Source organism: Pelophylax lessonae (genome assembly GCF_965119305.1).
Source record: "Pelophylax lessonae genome assembly, chromosome: 3".
Lineage (NCBI taxonomy): Eukaryota > Metazoa > Chordata > Amphibia > Anura > Ranidae > Pelophylax > Pelophylax lessonae.
This window is the reverse complement of record NC_138770.1, coordinates 656,399,197-656,415,702: the sequence shown is the minus strand read 5'-3', so window position 1 is coordinate 656,415,702 and position 16,506 is coordinate 656,399,197. Positions and strand designations below refer to the sequence as shown.

Below are 16,506 nucleotides of genomic sequence, written 5' to 3'. Positions count from 1 at the left end.
AGCATAAAACAAATTGGCCGAAAATGTTAAAAAATTTAGATTTTTACATTTTTTTTTTGGGGAATTTCATATAAAAAAATGTGAAAAATATTGTTATTTTTGCAAAATGTACGCTCTTTTTTTGTTTATAGCGCAAAAAGTAAAAATCGCACAGGTGATCAAATACCACCAAAAGAAAGCTCTGTTTGTGGGAAAAAAAGGACGTCAAATTTGTTTAGGTACAGCGTCGCACGACCGCGCAATTGTCCGTTAAAGTCACGCAGTGCCGAATCGCAAAATACCCCATGGTCGTTTAGCAGGAAAATCCTCCGGGGCTTAAGTGGTTAAACAGGGTGTTCATGCTTGCAACCCTCCAATGTGGCTGAAATAACAATTCTGCAAAGAAGAGGTGGGCCAAAATTCCTCCACATCGATGTGAAAGACTTATTGCCAGTTATCATAAATGCTTGACTGCATTTGTTGCCGCCAATGGTGGCACAGCCAGTTATTAGGTTTAGGGGGCAGTTACTTTTTCACATAGGGCCAGGGAGGTTTGGAAAGCAGTTTTCCCTTAAACAAAACATAATTTAAAAACTGCATTTTGTATTTACTCGGGTTATCTTTGTATAATATTAAAATTTGTTTGATGATCTAAATAATTTAAGTGTGACAAATATGCAAAAAAAAAATAAAAATCAGGAAGGTGGGTAAAAAAAAAAATTTGATAGCACTGTACATATTTTTTGTAGAACAAAGTAACCTATGTAAGTACATCCATTGGTAGCCAGTTAACCATATACACACAGACTCAATAACAGGACAGCATACGTATAAAGATGTTATCACCTTATCCAATGCGTACATGGCAAAGACTGGTCCGTCGTGGGCTTTGATGGTTTTAAGCAGCACAATGTCTTTCCAGATATAAATATCTCCAGTGGCTGCCCCAGAAAACACCAGTTCTTCTGCCCGTCCATAAGCAACACACATCATTGTTTCTAGTTTTGCAACATTTCCAAACGTTCCTCGTTTTGCAGTAAAGCCACCCCCTGCCAAGAAGATGAAGTAGATAAAAGTCATTTAATGAAAACCTGACACTTCTGGTCCTTAAATCTGGCCACAGTAATACATTTCAGGCACCTTTCTAGTGGAGTCTGCATAATTTATACAGCATTGCTCTGTAGATGAAGCAATCAGCTCTTAGACAACTACTACAACATTTTTATTTAGCAAAGCTATAGGATGTAAATGGCACAGTCCAAGGGGTCTTTGCCCAGTTTGCGAATCACTATGATGTGGCAATAAAGCATGGTCAAGGGAAATGGTATTGCCTGAGAGGAAGCTAAAAAAAATAATATCTACATGAGGTACAAGGATAGTGAGTAAGAATTTAAAGTGGTCGTTATAGAAGGCCATCAAGGCCTGTTTAATTTGATTTTAGGTAGCCTTCAAGAGGATTATTAGGAATTTATGCATTTGGAATGGGTGTCAATATTAGGAGAATAGGGAACATGTACTAGTTTATATAGGTGGGAGTAGTAGACTTTGTAGGTATCTGCTACTTTATTTTAGGGACATACTGTAGGTTAATGAGCCAGGACAGTTGCATAGTGCTGAAAGAGAGAGTAAAGACCCGTACACACGCAACGATTATCGGCCAACCAATCGTCCATCTTTTGTCCAGAGTTGTGTTTTGTTGGTTGCAATGTGCCTAGACTGCACACGAATTTTCTCGTCCAACAAAATTCTACTTCAGAAGTGATGTCATGTGTTGGGTTGCTTTCTTTGTGTTCTTTCTTCACTGAGCATGCCCAGACTTGCTCATCAGATTTTTCCCTGTCCAAATCTGTACTGACTGCACGAAAATCGGCCGTTGTGTTGACGGCCAACAAAAATTTTATAGTCTGCACACCAGATTTTTTTCGGCCGAAAATTCGGAGTTGGTTGTGGGAAGCATCATACTAACAAGCCGAAAATCGGCAGAGCGGACGTTGGCCGAAAATTCCCTACCAATTTTCGACGCATGTGTTCGGGGCTTAACACTTCAAGTGCCTTCAACACTTGCACTTCGAGTGCAAATGTTGGGGCAACACCCCCTCCCCCCCAGAAGGTAACCTAGGTTGACATAATGCACGGGGGTTTAAACACTCGCTGGTTTTCACTAGGGATGAGCTTGAGTCCAGTCCAAACCCATGGTCAAAAACAGCTACCTCTTTTAGACAGTTAGGAAAACAAAAATGTCTTTACATACAAATACTGTTACTTATGTGCAGGGTTGAAGGCCATCTAGCCACCTCCTGAACTTTCTTAAAGGCCAGTAAGGCTAAGTATTATAGTGACAGGCCAACAGGAAGGTGGGGAAGGCTGCATGGGGTGCGGCAGCCTTTCATACTACAGGGAGGTGTTAACATTTGGAATAGAAAGTTACTCCAGATTGCAGGTTCCTTGTAAGCTGAAAGAGATATCTGAAGACATAAATTAAATTTCTATGTCCCTTTGTCAGGGCCCAGATCTGAACTTGCAACCTCTGCTGTTTCTGGCGATGTCTCTTCTTGCCGAGCCACCTAGAATGCTGGACAGCCCCCTGGACAATACCGTGAATGATTCTGCCATGAACCTTGTTTGTCTTAATGCTTGAACCCTTTTGTTCCTCCCATTAACTTCCTATTAAAGCCATGCCTTAGCACTTCCAGTTCGCCAAATTGTTGTGCTCCCTCCAGCCAAAATCTCACTCTTGTCACTCCTGCTGCTGTCCGCATCTTCCCTACCACTCATTATTTAACTTTGACTTGTATGTTGACTGTTTCTGCTTGATCTCAACCTGTAACTACTTTTTACTCACCTGTGGCTTGTTTATTGACTACGCTTCTGCTTGATCCCTACCTGCTATATTCCATTCTGGACCCCGGCTTGCTAACCTCCTGATGGGGTAATCCTCAGGAGCACGACCTGGTACTAAAATGTAGTAAAACCTAAATCTAAACCCTCAGGAGCTCTGGCAAACATCGGTTAGTACTAGACCCCGCACCTCAGGGGGCCAACGTCCTCCTACAGGTTGACCTGCTTGTATACCTATCATGCTGTCAGTGGGAGTCTCTCTATTGCTATAGCTTCCGGTCTACAATCCTGACCACGACACCCTGCTGGGGAGATTTCCCCCCACTGCCTGTTCTGTCCAACACCCATCACCATCAGACAGAAATTGAGGGAAAATCTCTCCAATGGGAACACAGGCTGTAATAACAACCTGATGGAGGTTTTACATCTTCCTCTTTTCACTTATCAAACAAAAAAACTTTCCTCTTATCTGTCCAAAATGGAGCCTTCACATGCATAAAGCTTTAACCACTTGCCGACCATTATAACTGCGGCCGGTTCCCGCGAATTGCCGTACCTGTACGGCGGTTTGCGGGAGCGATTCTGTGGGCGTGCCCGCACCCACTTGACAGCGAGGAAGCCGAGACGTGGAGCCGGCGGCCGCGATTGCCCCCGTGCACCCGCGATCACTTTCCGTGAAGAGAGAGCGGGGGTCTGCTGTTGTAAACACAGCAGACCATTGTTCTCTCTGGTATTAACAGAGCCCCTGTGTTCCTGTTATTTAGGAACACAGGTCTCTGTGTTGATATTACAAGCTCATCACCCCCACAGTTAGAAAACACCCTCTAGGCTCACACTTAACTCTTTGATTGCCCCTGGGTTAACCCCTTCCCTGCCAATGTCATTATTACAGTAACAGTGCATATTTTTAGCACTGATTACTGTAGTAATGTCACTGGTCCTCCCAAAAGTGTCAAAAATGTCAGTTAGGGGTCCAATCTGTCCGCCTCAATGTCGCAGTCCCGCTAAAGATCGCTGATCGCCAGCATTACTAGTAGAAAAAAAATAAAATGACATAAATCTTTCCCCTAGTTTGTAGACGTGATAAACTTTTGCGCAAACCAATAAAAATAGGCTTATTGGGATTTTTTTTTTACCAAAAATATGTAGCAGAATACAAATTGGCCTAAAATTATGAAAAAATTAGATTTTCAATTTTCTTGGGGGGAATGTTATATAGCAGAAAGTGAAAAATATTGTTTTTTTTTTTTCAGAATTGTGGCTTTTTTTTGGTTATAGCGCAAAAAATAAAATCACACAGGTGACCAAATACCACCAAAGGAAAGCTCTATTTGTGGGGAAAAAAGACATCAATTTTATTTGGGTACAGAGTTGCACGACCACACAATTGTCAATTAAAGCAACGCAGTGCCGAATAACAAAAAATGGCCTGGCCATTAAGGGGGGAAATCTTCCGGTCCAGAAGTGATTAATTAAAAAACTGTATTGAGCAATTCACTGTGATTATCATTGATGTTTCAGTTCCCCTGAGCAAAATATCATAACTGGGATGGAAATTAATTGTAAAAGCTTATTGATTGGCTTGGCAGTGGTTTTGATTTCCACTACAATTTCAATTATTTGGTCACTTGCAACCATGAAACCGTAGATAGCTGACTGCAGGGCCTGTTCAATTAAATGCAATCATGTTTTCTCATTAAAATTGCCACAAAAAAAAAGGGTATGATCAGTACACCAGTGCCCAGCATCTGAAGCACCAGAGATCCCGAGACAAGCTTTACCTGTTTGTTGCCAGAACTTAATGTGCTTTATGCCAACGGTAACCAGCTTATCAGTGTGATGTGGATTACATTTCACAACAAAGATTTTATCCTTGTGCCCCCTGTAGAAAAAAAAATACACAATGTAAAGTTATACATTAGACAGTACCACCCTCACTACCCTATATTAGGTCCTACTATCTCAAAGGAATTGAGAACAAAGGCCATATTTAATAAAATGAACAAATGGCAAAGATATATTCTGGAGCTCCAGTGTAGAAAGTGATGGGAGATCCAACATTTTAGAGTCCAAAGCAAAAGTATGTCGCCAGCACACCATGGAGCAGGTCCAAAAGCTTTATTCAGCGATCACATCCCAATAACAGAAGCAATGTTTTGGAGCCTCGCAGGACCCCTTTATCAGGTATGTGATGCCAAATGCCAGTTAAAGGGGTCCCGTGGGGCTTCTGTTATATCGCTGAATAAAGCTTTGGACTTGTTCTGGAGATCCGTGGTTTGCTAATGACATACTTTCACTTTTAATATTTTTGGTTTCTAGCCGAAATGGGTCGCTGCAGCACCCATTTATATATTCAAAGCCATCACAGAAACACGTGCATTGGGAAAAGTGTGTTTGAACATTTTAGAGATGTCAAAGAAATACGAAGTAATTGAATATCTTTCAATCGGGATATCTGTTCCAGTGATAACTTTTATAAGGGAATTTCCCTGGGCTTTGGAGAGAATTTCCCTTTATTTCCTCTTTTGTCTCTGGAAATCTACCTGATGAGAGATGGAGAGAAATCTGCTGTATCATGTCTACAGTCTCTGACCATCTCTTGTGCTATGCCCACAGTCTCTGACCATTTGTTGTATTATGTGTTCAGTCTCTGACCATCTCTTGGATTATGTTCACAGTCTCTCACCATCCTCTTTATCATGTCGGCAGTCTCTGATCATCTCCGGTATTATGTCTACAGTCGCTCACCATCTCCTGTATCATGTCTACAGTCTCTGACCATCTCCTGTATCATGTCTACAGTCTCTCACCATCTCCTGTATCATGTCTACAGTCTCTCACCATCTCCTGTATCATGTCTGCAGTCTCTGACTATCTCTTGTATTATGTCTACAGTCTCTGACCATCTCTTGTGCTATGCCCACAGTCTCTGACCATTTGTTGTATTATGTGTTCAGTCTCTGACCATCTCTTGGATTATGTTCACAGTCTCTCACCATCTTCTTTATCATGTCGGCAGTCTCTGATCATCTCCGGTATTATGTCTAGAGTCGCTCACCATCTCCTGTATCATGTCTGCAGTCTCTGACTATCTCTTGTATTATGTCTACAGTCTCTGACCATCTCTTGTATCATGTCTGCAGTCTCTGACCATCTCTTGTATCATGCCCATAGTCATTGACTACATGCTATTGTGTGTCTGCTGTAATATGCTGCTTATAATGAATATTCACTGAATTTTATATGTGCCATTTGGTTGATGGCGGGAGCTGCACTTGAGCCCCCCCTTATTAAGAAAGTTGAGCTCCACTGGTATAAATAGTGACAGTACAAACGATTGAACACACATAAAACTATCATTTTTAATATATCTACTGTACTAAACAAAACACACATCATACCGGGTTGTAGCAATTTTCTCTCCCTTCTTCCAGTCCCAGTATACAATGGAATGATTATCATCCAGGCCAATGGACACCAGACATTTGCCATCAGCTGAAATACATTCACAGATCATCAGACTGAATTCAAAGAATCAGACAGGTGGCACAAAAAAAAGCCACAAATACATGCAATCTACAGTGTACAGCACGGGTGCCCAACCTTTTTCCTGGGCCTCATTGGAAGAAGAGGAATTACCTTGGGCCGAATAAAATACACTAACAATAAGAATAGCTAATGAGCAGAAAAAGTCAGGCAGATCACAAGTTAAAGCAGAGTTCCAGTCCCTCAAACCCTTTTTTTTTTTAAACACTCTGCCGTACTTGTGTATACATATTTAGTTACATTTAGATAATGTTATATGTGTGTGTTCCTTGTAGTTTCTGTGAAAATAGTGGAATACTAACCAGATTTCGGAAGCAGGCAGGTTCCATGTCAGGTGTGGGCATCTGAAGCCCTCTGCGCTTAATTTCAGGGATTTGAGGCAGCTGCCTACCCAGCATGTACCTCCCGATCTTGCGGGTGCCCGCATGAGACTTTCAATGTCATGATGCCTGATTTAGATGGACAGTGCCCACATTCAGGAAAGAGTGCTCGCATCAAAATTTTGAAAAATGGCACCTAACTCCTCCCCTTCGCATCATTTCCGGTCTGGAACTAACACAAGATTTTGTCACTAAGCAATTCACATTTTTTTAAGTATTTACTTAAAAAAAAAATATATATATATATATATATATATATATATATATATATATATATATATATATATTTCCTGTAAAGAGACACTGTCAAATTTTTCTTTGGCCACGTGTGTTCACTGAGCGTAAACGCATATTTACAAAAAACTCCCCCACAAAATCTAAAATTTGAAGTTTACGATTTCGTGTTGGGCCACATTCATAGCCGCCTTGGGCCGCAGGTTGGGCCCCCTGGTATAAAGATATATTATATTGATTATACACATTATAAGTTCTCCATTGAGATCTGTCACTGAAGGAAAACACGTCTACATACAAAGATCAGCTCCACTGAAATGACAGTATAAAGCTGACATCAGAGAAAAAGTGAAATTCATCATTGAACTGATAATACTTGTACAAGAGATAGCTAGACGGTCCACTAAATTTTTCTTTAGGACATCCATTCTCAACCAGGCTTTCATGGAACCCTACGGTTTCTCCAAAGATTTCTAGGGGTTCCTTGAGCTGTGGTTGACTGACATCTCATTTGATGGTCCTGCATAGTAAAAGGGTTCAACACTACTTGACAGAGTCAGCGGCATAACTTCATGGATCTGACCACTGCCAACCAAGGTAATAGATATTTTTACCACTGACCCCCAATGAATTGGTTTTAGCAGGAGTTCCGCAAGACCTGAAAATTCCCAAAGCCTAAAAAGTTGAGAATTACTGGTTTAAGGCATATGGAAACGGTTATTAAAATATATATAGTAGGCAAAGTTCATCTTTTCCAGAAAAAAAAACTATGCAGTCAAGGGCCCCAGTGAATACTGAAAAACTGTGTAGATTTTTAAAATGTTTGTTAACTTTATTGTCCTACCTGTAGGCCATGTGAGCTCCCCTGGAAGCCCGGTCTGAAAACCTCCCCCCGCTATGTTGCTAGGACAGGAAAATCACTGGACACTCGCTACCCGCATCACAGGAGTGAAAAGAACAACGATTTTTGCGTCCTAGCGTCAAGCCAGGGAGTTTTTCGGTCAGGCTTCTAGAGAGGGCCCACATGATCTACAAGTATTACAATAATATTATTGAATATTTTACAAAGCTGCACTGTATTTCAATACCTACTTGGCCCATTGACGGCATAAGCTATTTTCAGGAAAAGAGCAGAACTTTACACATAATAACTTGATAAAAAAAATGTTCTTTAGCAATGAACATACATTCCACATTAATAATTAGGTTACTAAAATTAGCGTGTGCTGTAAATTGCCTCCAGCACTGCTCCTGTTTCCTATTGCTGGAGGCTGCCATTTCGCTGAAGCCCAGAACCCCTGAACAGCAGTAAATCATAAACTAGAACTAAACCCATCAATTTAGGAGTTTCAAAAAGAGATACATTCCTGGAAATCCGGGATTGCTAACTGTCCCATTTGCTTGTGTCCTCAATCAAACTGTCAAACCATCAAATGGCTGGTGTCATAATTGATCACGTGCAGCACCATGGCAGTTGCAGATCAAACAGAAGCAGCTTCCTTGGCTGTAAAGGATAGGAGGGTTTAATGCCACTTTAAGGCTGTCAGCAGATCGGCCTCTACAAACTGAGCAGTGCCTACTGAGCATGTGCAGAGCAGGGTGAGAGAGTGTTTTACTGGATTTTAAACAGTATAGGCACTTTTCTTTCAATGTCTCACATAGCTATACCTGCAAAAGTGACGAGCCTGAAGTGATCTAGAAAGGCTTCATTTTCTGACTAAAGTTCCACTTTAAATGAAATAAAAGCGACAGTTAAAAAAAATATTGTTTCTGCATTGCCTTTTTAAATCCTAAATACAGGCTAATAACTCAATAATAATTTGCAGCTGCAAGCCATCATATAGTTGCAAAGTGCCAGGCGGCATAATTCACCTAATTATAGTACTTTGTGCTTCTCAGGTTTGATTTTCGTGGTTACAACTTTAGTTCATGGGTTTAAAGGAGTATAATTCATAGCTATAGGAATCTATAAACATTAACATTTATTTTGTTCAGATTTAAGGCTCATTTTAAAGCACTACACAGCAAGTGCCACCTAAACGTGACTATAAAAAGACTAATCAGCAATTGACTGATTTTTCAGACAAAAGCTGGCCTTAGATGGATTGTTTTTACGATCAGCCAGTAGGCCTCCATCTATACCAGCCTTTCTCAACCTTTTTAACACAGGGGAACCCTTGAAATAACTTTTTGTCTTCAGGGAACCCCTGCTAAAAATGACTATATTTACAGTACATTGGTGTGATGGTCATTGAGAAGAATGCCCCTTACATTGGTGGTCAGTGGGAAGAATGCTCCTTACATTGGTGATCAGTGGAAAGAAAGTCCCTTACATTGGTGGTCAGTGGGAAGAATTCTCCTTACATTGGTGATTAGTGGGAAGAATGTCCCTTACATTGGTGATTAGTGGGAAGAATGCCCCTTGCATTGGTGATTAGTGGGAAGAATGTCCCTTACATTGGTGATTAGTGGGAAGAATGCCAATTACATTGGGGATCAGTGGGAAAAATGCTACTTACATTGGTGGTCAGTAGGAAGAATGCTCCTTACATTGATGGTCAGTGGGAAGAATGCTCCTTACATTGATGGTCAGTGGGAAGAATGCTCCCTACATTGATGGTCAGTGGGAAGAATGCCCCTTACATTGGTGGTCAGTGGGAGGAATGCCCCTTACATTGAATGCCATTGGGAAGAATGCTCCTTACATTGTGGGTCAACGGGAAGAATGCTGCTTACATTTGTGGTCATTGTGAAAAAATCCTCCCTTACAGATAGCTAAAAAGATCATTGGTGTTCATTGTTTACTCATCTGAGAATCAGAAATTGCTCATTGCTCAAAGAACCCCTAGCAACCTCTGGAGGAACCCTGGTTGAGAAACCCTGCTCTACCCATTCGAGGTGGATGGGGGAAACCTTGCCATTGTGCCACTGTATTCTGACAGCAGACACTCTTCTTCTGTCAGAATACACTGATCAGCACTGCAGCTGATTGGCTGCACTGCTGATCGAATGAAAATTTTCCAGCATTCCCATTTTAGAGAAGCTGATCTTTGATCTTTGGATTGACTTCTCTCAATCGTGAACCCCCGATTTGGCCAGTTCCTGCTAAACCAGCCGCATTTTGATTAATCTTTGAGCAGGGTGAAGACAAATCGAGCAAACTGGTCCTCTAGCTTGGATGTCAATACAGCAAGTGCTAAAAGATATATATAACCTTTTGCAAAAAACAATACCAAAAAAAAAAACAATAAATGCACCACACAGATTTAAAAAAATGTGAAGTTATTTATTATTTATTTATTTATTGTTTTTGCACTGAAGCCTGCAAAGTATATCAAACTCGGTAGTAATGCAGGCTTTCCTGGAGACTTTTCCCCCAGCCACAGATCCATACCAGGGTATGGACCTTCATATGAGGGTTGGAGGAAGTATTAATGGACGACTACAAGTACAGTGACAACATTACTGAGAACAAGTCTCTCTGCTGCAGTGGCAGATGAAACTTGTAGTCTTTCATTTACAGATACTGTGAGTGAATGGCGCAGCTGTGTGGGCGCAAGCACTGCTGCACCAAGGTAAAAATTACGCAGGGTGCTCCAGGGAGAAGAACCCCTGGATTAAAGGGGAGCTCCACCCAAATGGGGAAACTCCGCTTGTCTGTCTCCTCCCCCCCTCTGGTGCCACATTCGGCACCATGTGTGTGTGTGGGGGGGGGGGGGGGGGGCGATACCTGATTTTCACAGGTACCCGCTCCCATTTCTTGCTGAGTTCGCTGCGGCGCACTCAGGAGGAAGTTCAGCCCTCTTCATAGCCTTCCCATTGAGAAAGCTCAGCGCGCAGCGCGATTTGCGCAAGCGCAGTAGGAAACCGGCTACCCAAGAATCGGCTTTGGTGAGGACACCATGGGATCCCTGGACAGGTAAGTGCCCTGTATTTGTAACTGCAGACTTTTAATTTTGGTGGGGAGGTTGGAGCTCCGCTTTAGGTAAATAGAGAGTGGTTTGGGGTTGGGGGGGGGGGGTTGCAGACTGTGACCATATTTAATGGTACACTCTAAATATGGGTATAGCGCTAAATGTGGTCAGAAAGTTGGACTTAGGCAAGCCATATATTAACCAATCTGCTTTCATTCAACCACAGGTTGAAAAAAAGAAAATTGCTTGATTCCCCCATAATCACATTCAGTGTTGATGGGGGAATCCCTCCCGATGCACTACTGTATTCTGATGGCGGGAGGTTTCCCCGCCATGAGAATACAATGATTACTGCTGCTGGCTATAGCTATAGTGAATGAAAGAATCCCACACAGACTGGTTGCACTGAAGTCAATCGACAGATCAGCTTCAGTACAACCAGCCTGCCCATACATGAATTGAAATTCCGCTAATTCCATGTCTCTTTATATTGTGTACTTTTCTCGATTAAGAGCATTAAGTGTCATTTCTGTCTGCTGCTTCTTTCCTCTGCTATCAGCATGAATCCCTTCTGACAAGTTTTCCTGACACTAAGAAAAAACAGGTGACAGGGCAGGGAGCTCAAGCACACAGCCTGTGATTGACAGCCTCAGATCTGTCCCTGTGTGCTGTATGAAGGGGGTGTGTCCCTTTTCATCTAATCAGCGGTTAGAGCTCTTCTCACTGAGTGCTGCAGAGTGTAATTTCAGCTCTCTGCCCCCTTTTTTGTGAACGCTCAGACAAGCTTTATGAATTCTGAAATTTAAACGGATGTGGAGAAGAGACTGCAAATAAACATGTACTGTACAACTTATATAGTAGAATTTGTTTCATCTCTGTGTCTCACCAGCCACTTCACTGGGTAAATGTAAGGGTATACAACCACTTTAAAGCGGAACCTTGCAGTAAAAAGCAAGATCCACATATAATATCCAGGTCCCCTCCTCCTTTGGAAATCACCTAATGTTGTTAATTCCAAATGTACCTGTAAAGAAAAAAAGTTTTATTTTATAATGAATCTGCCCCTGTTTCCAGCATCAATGGCATGACCCCACCGCCCTTCTGGGACGATACCCGGGGAATGCAGAGCTGGTGAGATCTCGGCAGAAGGCATTTCAGTCTTGCCATTGCAGGAGCGTCTTCTCGGGAAATCTTGGCTGCTCTTTATTCCCCAGGATCTAGCCGGAAGGATTTTGACGCCATCCTCACCTAAGCACCATGGGTGTAAGACGTGGGTAAGGCAAGTATAAATCTATCCTTTTTCCTTACAAGTACATTTTGGAAGAGGGAGAGGGCCAGACAATATGGGCAGACTTTTATTTTAATACAAGATCTGCTTAATAGAAACTATCCATATAAAATTGTTTATACTAACCTGATTAACATTATTTCTGTAATTTATTAAAGTAGAACTATAGGCAAACATATTTTTTTTTTTTGGATAGAGCAAGGGAGGGTTATAACAAGGGATGCACCGGTGTCGGTATCGGTGCTGATCCTGAGTATTTTTACTAGTACTCGTACTTGTGAAAATGCTCTGATACCCGAAACTGATGCTTTGTAGTGAGATTTGCGTCCATACAAAATTAAGAGGCTCAAATCGAATCAAAATTGCATGCTGTTTCCAGCACTGCTCCTGTGCGAACCCAGGCTAAAATCACTATGACAAGGCTGGGTTCACACAGGAGTGGTGGGAAAACTGCATGCGAGGCAGACAGGAACCACACCGCATGCCTGTTCAAATTGCATGGGATTATTTGCAGTGCGATTTGAGCCCATTTTTTTGTACAGATGCAAATCGCACTGCAAAGTATCGGTACTAGGTATCGGTGACTACATTGCCAAAGGTATCGGTACTCATACTTGTCGATAGAAAAAGGGTATCCATGCAACCCTAGTTAGAACTTGTCAGATTTTTGTTTTTGCCATCTGTGTCCCATTCGCAGCGATTTATCTTCACTTGCTATCACGTAGCCAAACAGGAAGTGTGAGGAAATCCCTGCAAATTAAGGGAATCCTTTGGGAAACCCCAGGTCACCAGAACTAGTGTCCCTTTGGAAGATTTCTCCTTTATTACTTTTCTGGGGACAACCAAAATTTGGGATTTTCTTTTACTTTCATTTTTAATGATAATGGTAAACAGGACAAATAGATGGGGGGGGGGGGGGGGGATCTCCATAATCGGGAGACAGACAGCAATAAAAACAAATGGGTTCCAAATCCATCTCCACTCTATCCAAAAATAAAAAAAGGTTTGCCTTTAGTTATACTTTAAAGAGGAGCCCCCCTCCAAACAAAATAAAAGTCAGCAGCTACAAATACTGTAGCTACTGACTTTTACTATCAGAGCACTTACTTGTTCAGGGATCCCACGGTGTCCTCACCTGACCCGATTTTGGAATTGGCTCTCGGGTGCTGGCGCCGCCATCTTGGCTAAGGGAAAGCCTTCTGAATGGGTACTGAACTGAGCCAGGAGTGGGAGCGGGTACCTGTCAAAACCAGGTACATGCCCCCCCAAATAGTGCCAAATGTGGCAGCGGAGGAGGGAGGAGGGGAAAAGCCAGACAAGCAGAGCTTCCCCTTTTGGGTGGCGCTCTGCTTTAGGTATTCACAGAGATGTATAGTAACTAAGTAGAACTACTTCACTACTGTACTTAAGTACCGAAAGGCGGTATCTGTACTTTCCTAGAGTAGAATTTTTTTCTCCTACTTCCACTTTTACGTCACTACATTTTTTTCAATGATTTCAATACTTCTACTCCAATATTTTTTTTTTGTGCTGCATAGTTACTCGTTACAATTATAAAAATGACCACTGCCAGAACAGTAGATGGCAGGTTTCATGAAGCTCAAAACATGTGTATTATCAGCGCATACGAAAATAAAAGCTACTGTATGTATAAATAAAAGCTGCATTTGAAATAATAAAAGACAATATGATGTTCAAACTTTTGACTTCTTTCTTTAATAACTACATAACACAGTACTTGTACTTTTACTTTCAGTACTTGAATAGCAAAATTTTAAAAAAATCTACTTGCAATACTTAAGTACAAAAAATGTTGAATACTTTAGTACTTCTACTCAAGTCACTTTTTGATCAAGCACTTCCACTTCTACTCAAGTCACTTTTTGATCGAGCACTTGTACTTTTACTCAAGTATGGGTTTCGAGTACTTTATACAACTCTGGGTATTCATTATAACAACTAAAGCCCCGTACACACGTAGTGATTGTCGGCCGAACGATCGGCCGTCTTTTTCCCGGTGCTGTCCTGTCGGTTGAAAAGTGCTAAAGACTGCACACAAATTTTGTCGGCCAACAACAGCCGACTGCAGAAGTGATGTCATGTGATGGTTAACTTTCCGTGTGTTTTTTCTTCTCTGAGCATGCCCAGTCTTGCTCATCTGCTGTTTGTCGGCCGAATTCTGTACTGACTGAGGAACAATCGGCCGTTCTGGTGTTGGCCAACAAAAATTCTAAAGCATGCACACCAGATTCTGTTCGGCCGAAAAGTCGCAGTCGGTTGTCGGAAGCATCATACTAACAAGCCGACAATCGGCCGATCGGACGTTGGCAGAATATTTACGGCCGACAATCGCTACGTGTGTACGGGCCTTAAATAAAATATTTTTTAAAATGATATACAAGTTTCATCAAATGCTATATGTAATGTAGACAGACGAGGCTATAGGTGATATAAAGTATGGCATACATGCTAAAAGGTGAAGACATTTTGGAACAGATTTAATTTCCTTGTTAACGCTGTTACACAAATTAATCTGCATAAATCTCCAGCTGAAGCTCTTCTGAGCAAGCCAATCTCACATATCCCCAAATCCTCCCAAAAGGTAATCTCCTTTATGTTCTTGGCTGCTAAAAAAGCCACCACATGCTTATGGAAATTACTAAAAGTTACATTTGAAAATGTAAAATTCACAACAAACTCAATTGTGAATAAGAAACTAGCAAGTATTCCTCAAAACGTTTTTGATAAAATTTGGCCCCATGCTCTGGCTATATCTTCTTCAGGGGTTCAGAAGTATTGAATGTCCCTCTTCTACCATCTTAATATTTTTGCTATTTTTCTTATTTTTTAATTTTATTTTGCTTTTAACCATAACTTTCTTATCATTAAAGCAAAACGTCAGATAAAAATAAGTTAAAAACGAATAGCCTTCTTAAAGATACAATTTACAACTATCTTTTACTGCAATATTCTCTTTTAATCAAGGTGACAACGTGCAATGGTTAAAAGTGCATATATATCCTGTACTAATTACTGTTGAAATGAATAAACATCCATAAAATGTATATATAAAAAGTGCATATATTAACTAACAATACATAAACAGGTTTTTTAAAAGGTTTTCTGTGTTTAAAGAAAAAACAGCCAAAGTGCAAGAAAGTTCAGGAATCTCTTCTTATGTCTCCACCTCCACCCATAGATGAAACAAGGAGGGGGCTTACCAGACATATCAGACCTAATAGAGCTTATACTCTTTAGGTCACATGGGCATATAGATTTATATGGCAGTCATGATATCCGCAATATCAGAATTAATTTGATGTTTTCAGCGTCCACCAGACATCTCATATCCCAACGTGTATGTCAATGAATACCGTCTTATAGTAACCACACAAATCGGATGTATCCTCCTCGTGTCAACAGCAAAGTCACAGCAACACTTGTAGCAGACCCGACGCGGCATTTCATCTCATAAGACGTCCTCTAGGGTGTCGAAACGCCCAATAAAAACTGGTGAACTCAATAAAAACGAAGACTCGATATAGTGTGTACTCATGTAAAGGCAGTCTTGTATAAAGTACTCGAAATTTCTACTTGAGTAAAAGTACAAGTGCTCGATCAAAAAGTGACTTGAGTAGAAGTGGAAGTGCTCGCAGAAAAAGTTACTTAAGTAGAAGTACTAAAGTATTCAACATTTTTTTTACTTAAGTATTGCACGTAGTTTTTTCAAAAAATTTGCTACTTAAGTACTAAAAGTAAAAAATTTCTACTCAAGTACTGAAAGTAGAAGTACAAGTACTGTGTTATGTAGTTATTAAAGAAAGAAGTCAAAAGTTTGAACATCATATAGTTTTTTATTATTTCAAATGATTTATTCAAATGATTAACCTGTGTTTGTTAGTAGTTTCTTGATGCACTTTAAGCGCTGTAGCACCATTTATTTGTTTGTTTCATATTTTCTTTTTATTGGAAAGATTTGGTATAGCAGCTTTTATTATACACAGCCTTTATTTTCGTATGCGCTGATTTACAAATTACATTATACACATTTTTTTGAGCTTCATGAAACCTGCCATCTACTGTTCTGGCAGTGGTCATTTTTTTAAAAGTAACGAGTAACTATGCAGCACAAAAAAAAAATATTGGAGTAGAAGTATTGAAATCATCGAAAAAAAGTAGTGAAGTAAAAGTAGAAGAAAAAAATTCTACTCTAGGAAAGTACAGATACCGCATTTCGGTACTTAAGTACAGTACTTAAGTAGTTCTACTTCGTTACTATACATCTCTGTGTAAAGGGAATTTAATCTAAAATAGGAGCACTTACATG

The 16,506-nt window shown here is 40.7% G+C and overlaps 1 protein-coding gene across 6 annotated transcripts in view; it reads right to left on the bottom strand.

The window, feature by feature from the left end:
* Positions 1-16,506, bottom strand: part of EML6 (EMAP like 6) — a 321,021-nt gene that overhangs the window by 94,371 nt on the left and 210,144 nt on the right. For all 6 annotated transcript variants that reach the window (XM_082249282.1, XM_082249283.1, XM_082249284.1 and 3 more), the window contains exons 16-18: positions 6,219-6,312; positions 4,599-4,699; positions 826-1,028 (exon numbers count right to left, since the gene is read on the bottom strand). In XM_082249282.1, coding sequence (XP_082105408.1) covers positions 826-1,028; positions 4,599-4,699; positions 6,219-6,312 — 398 coding nt within the window. The remainder of the gene's footprint in view (positions 1-825; positions 1,029-4,598; positions 4,700-6,218; positions 6,313-16,506) is intronic.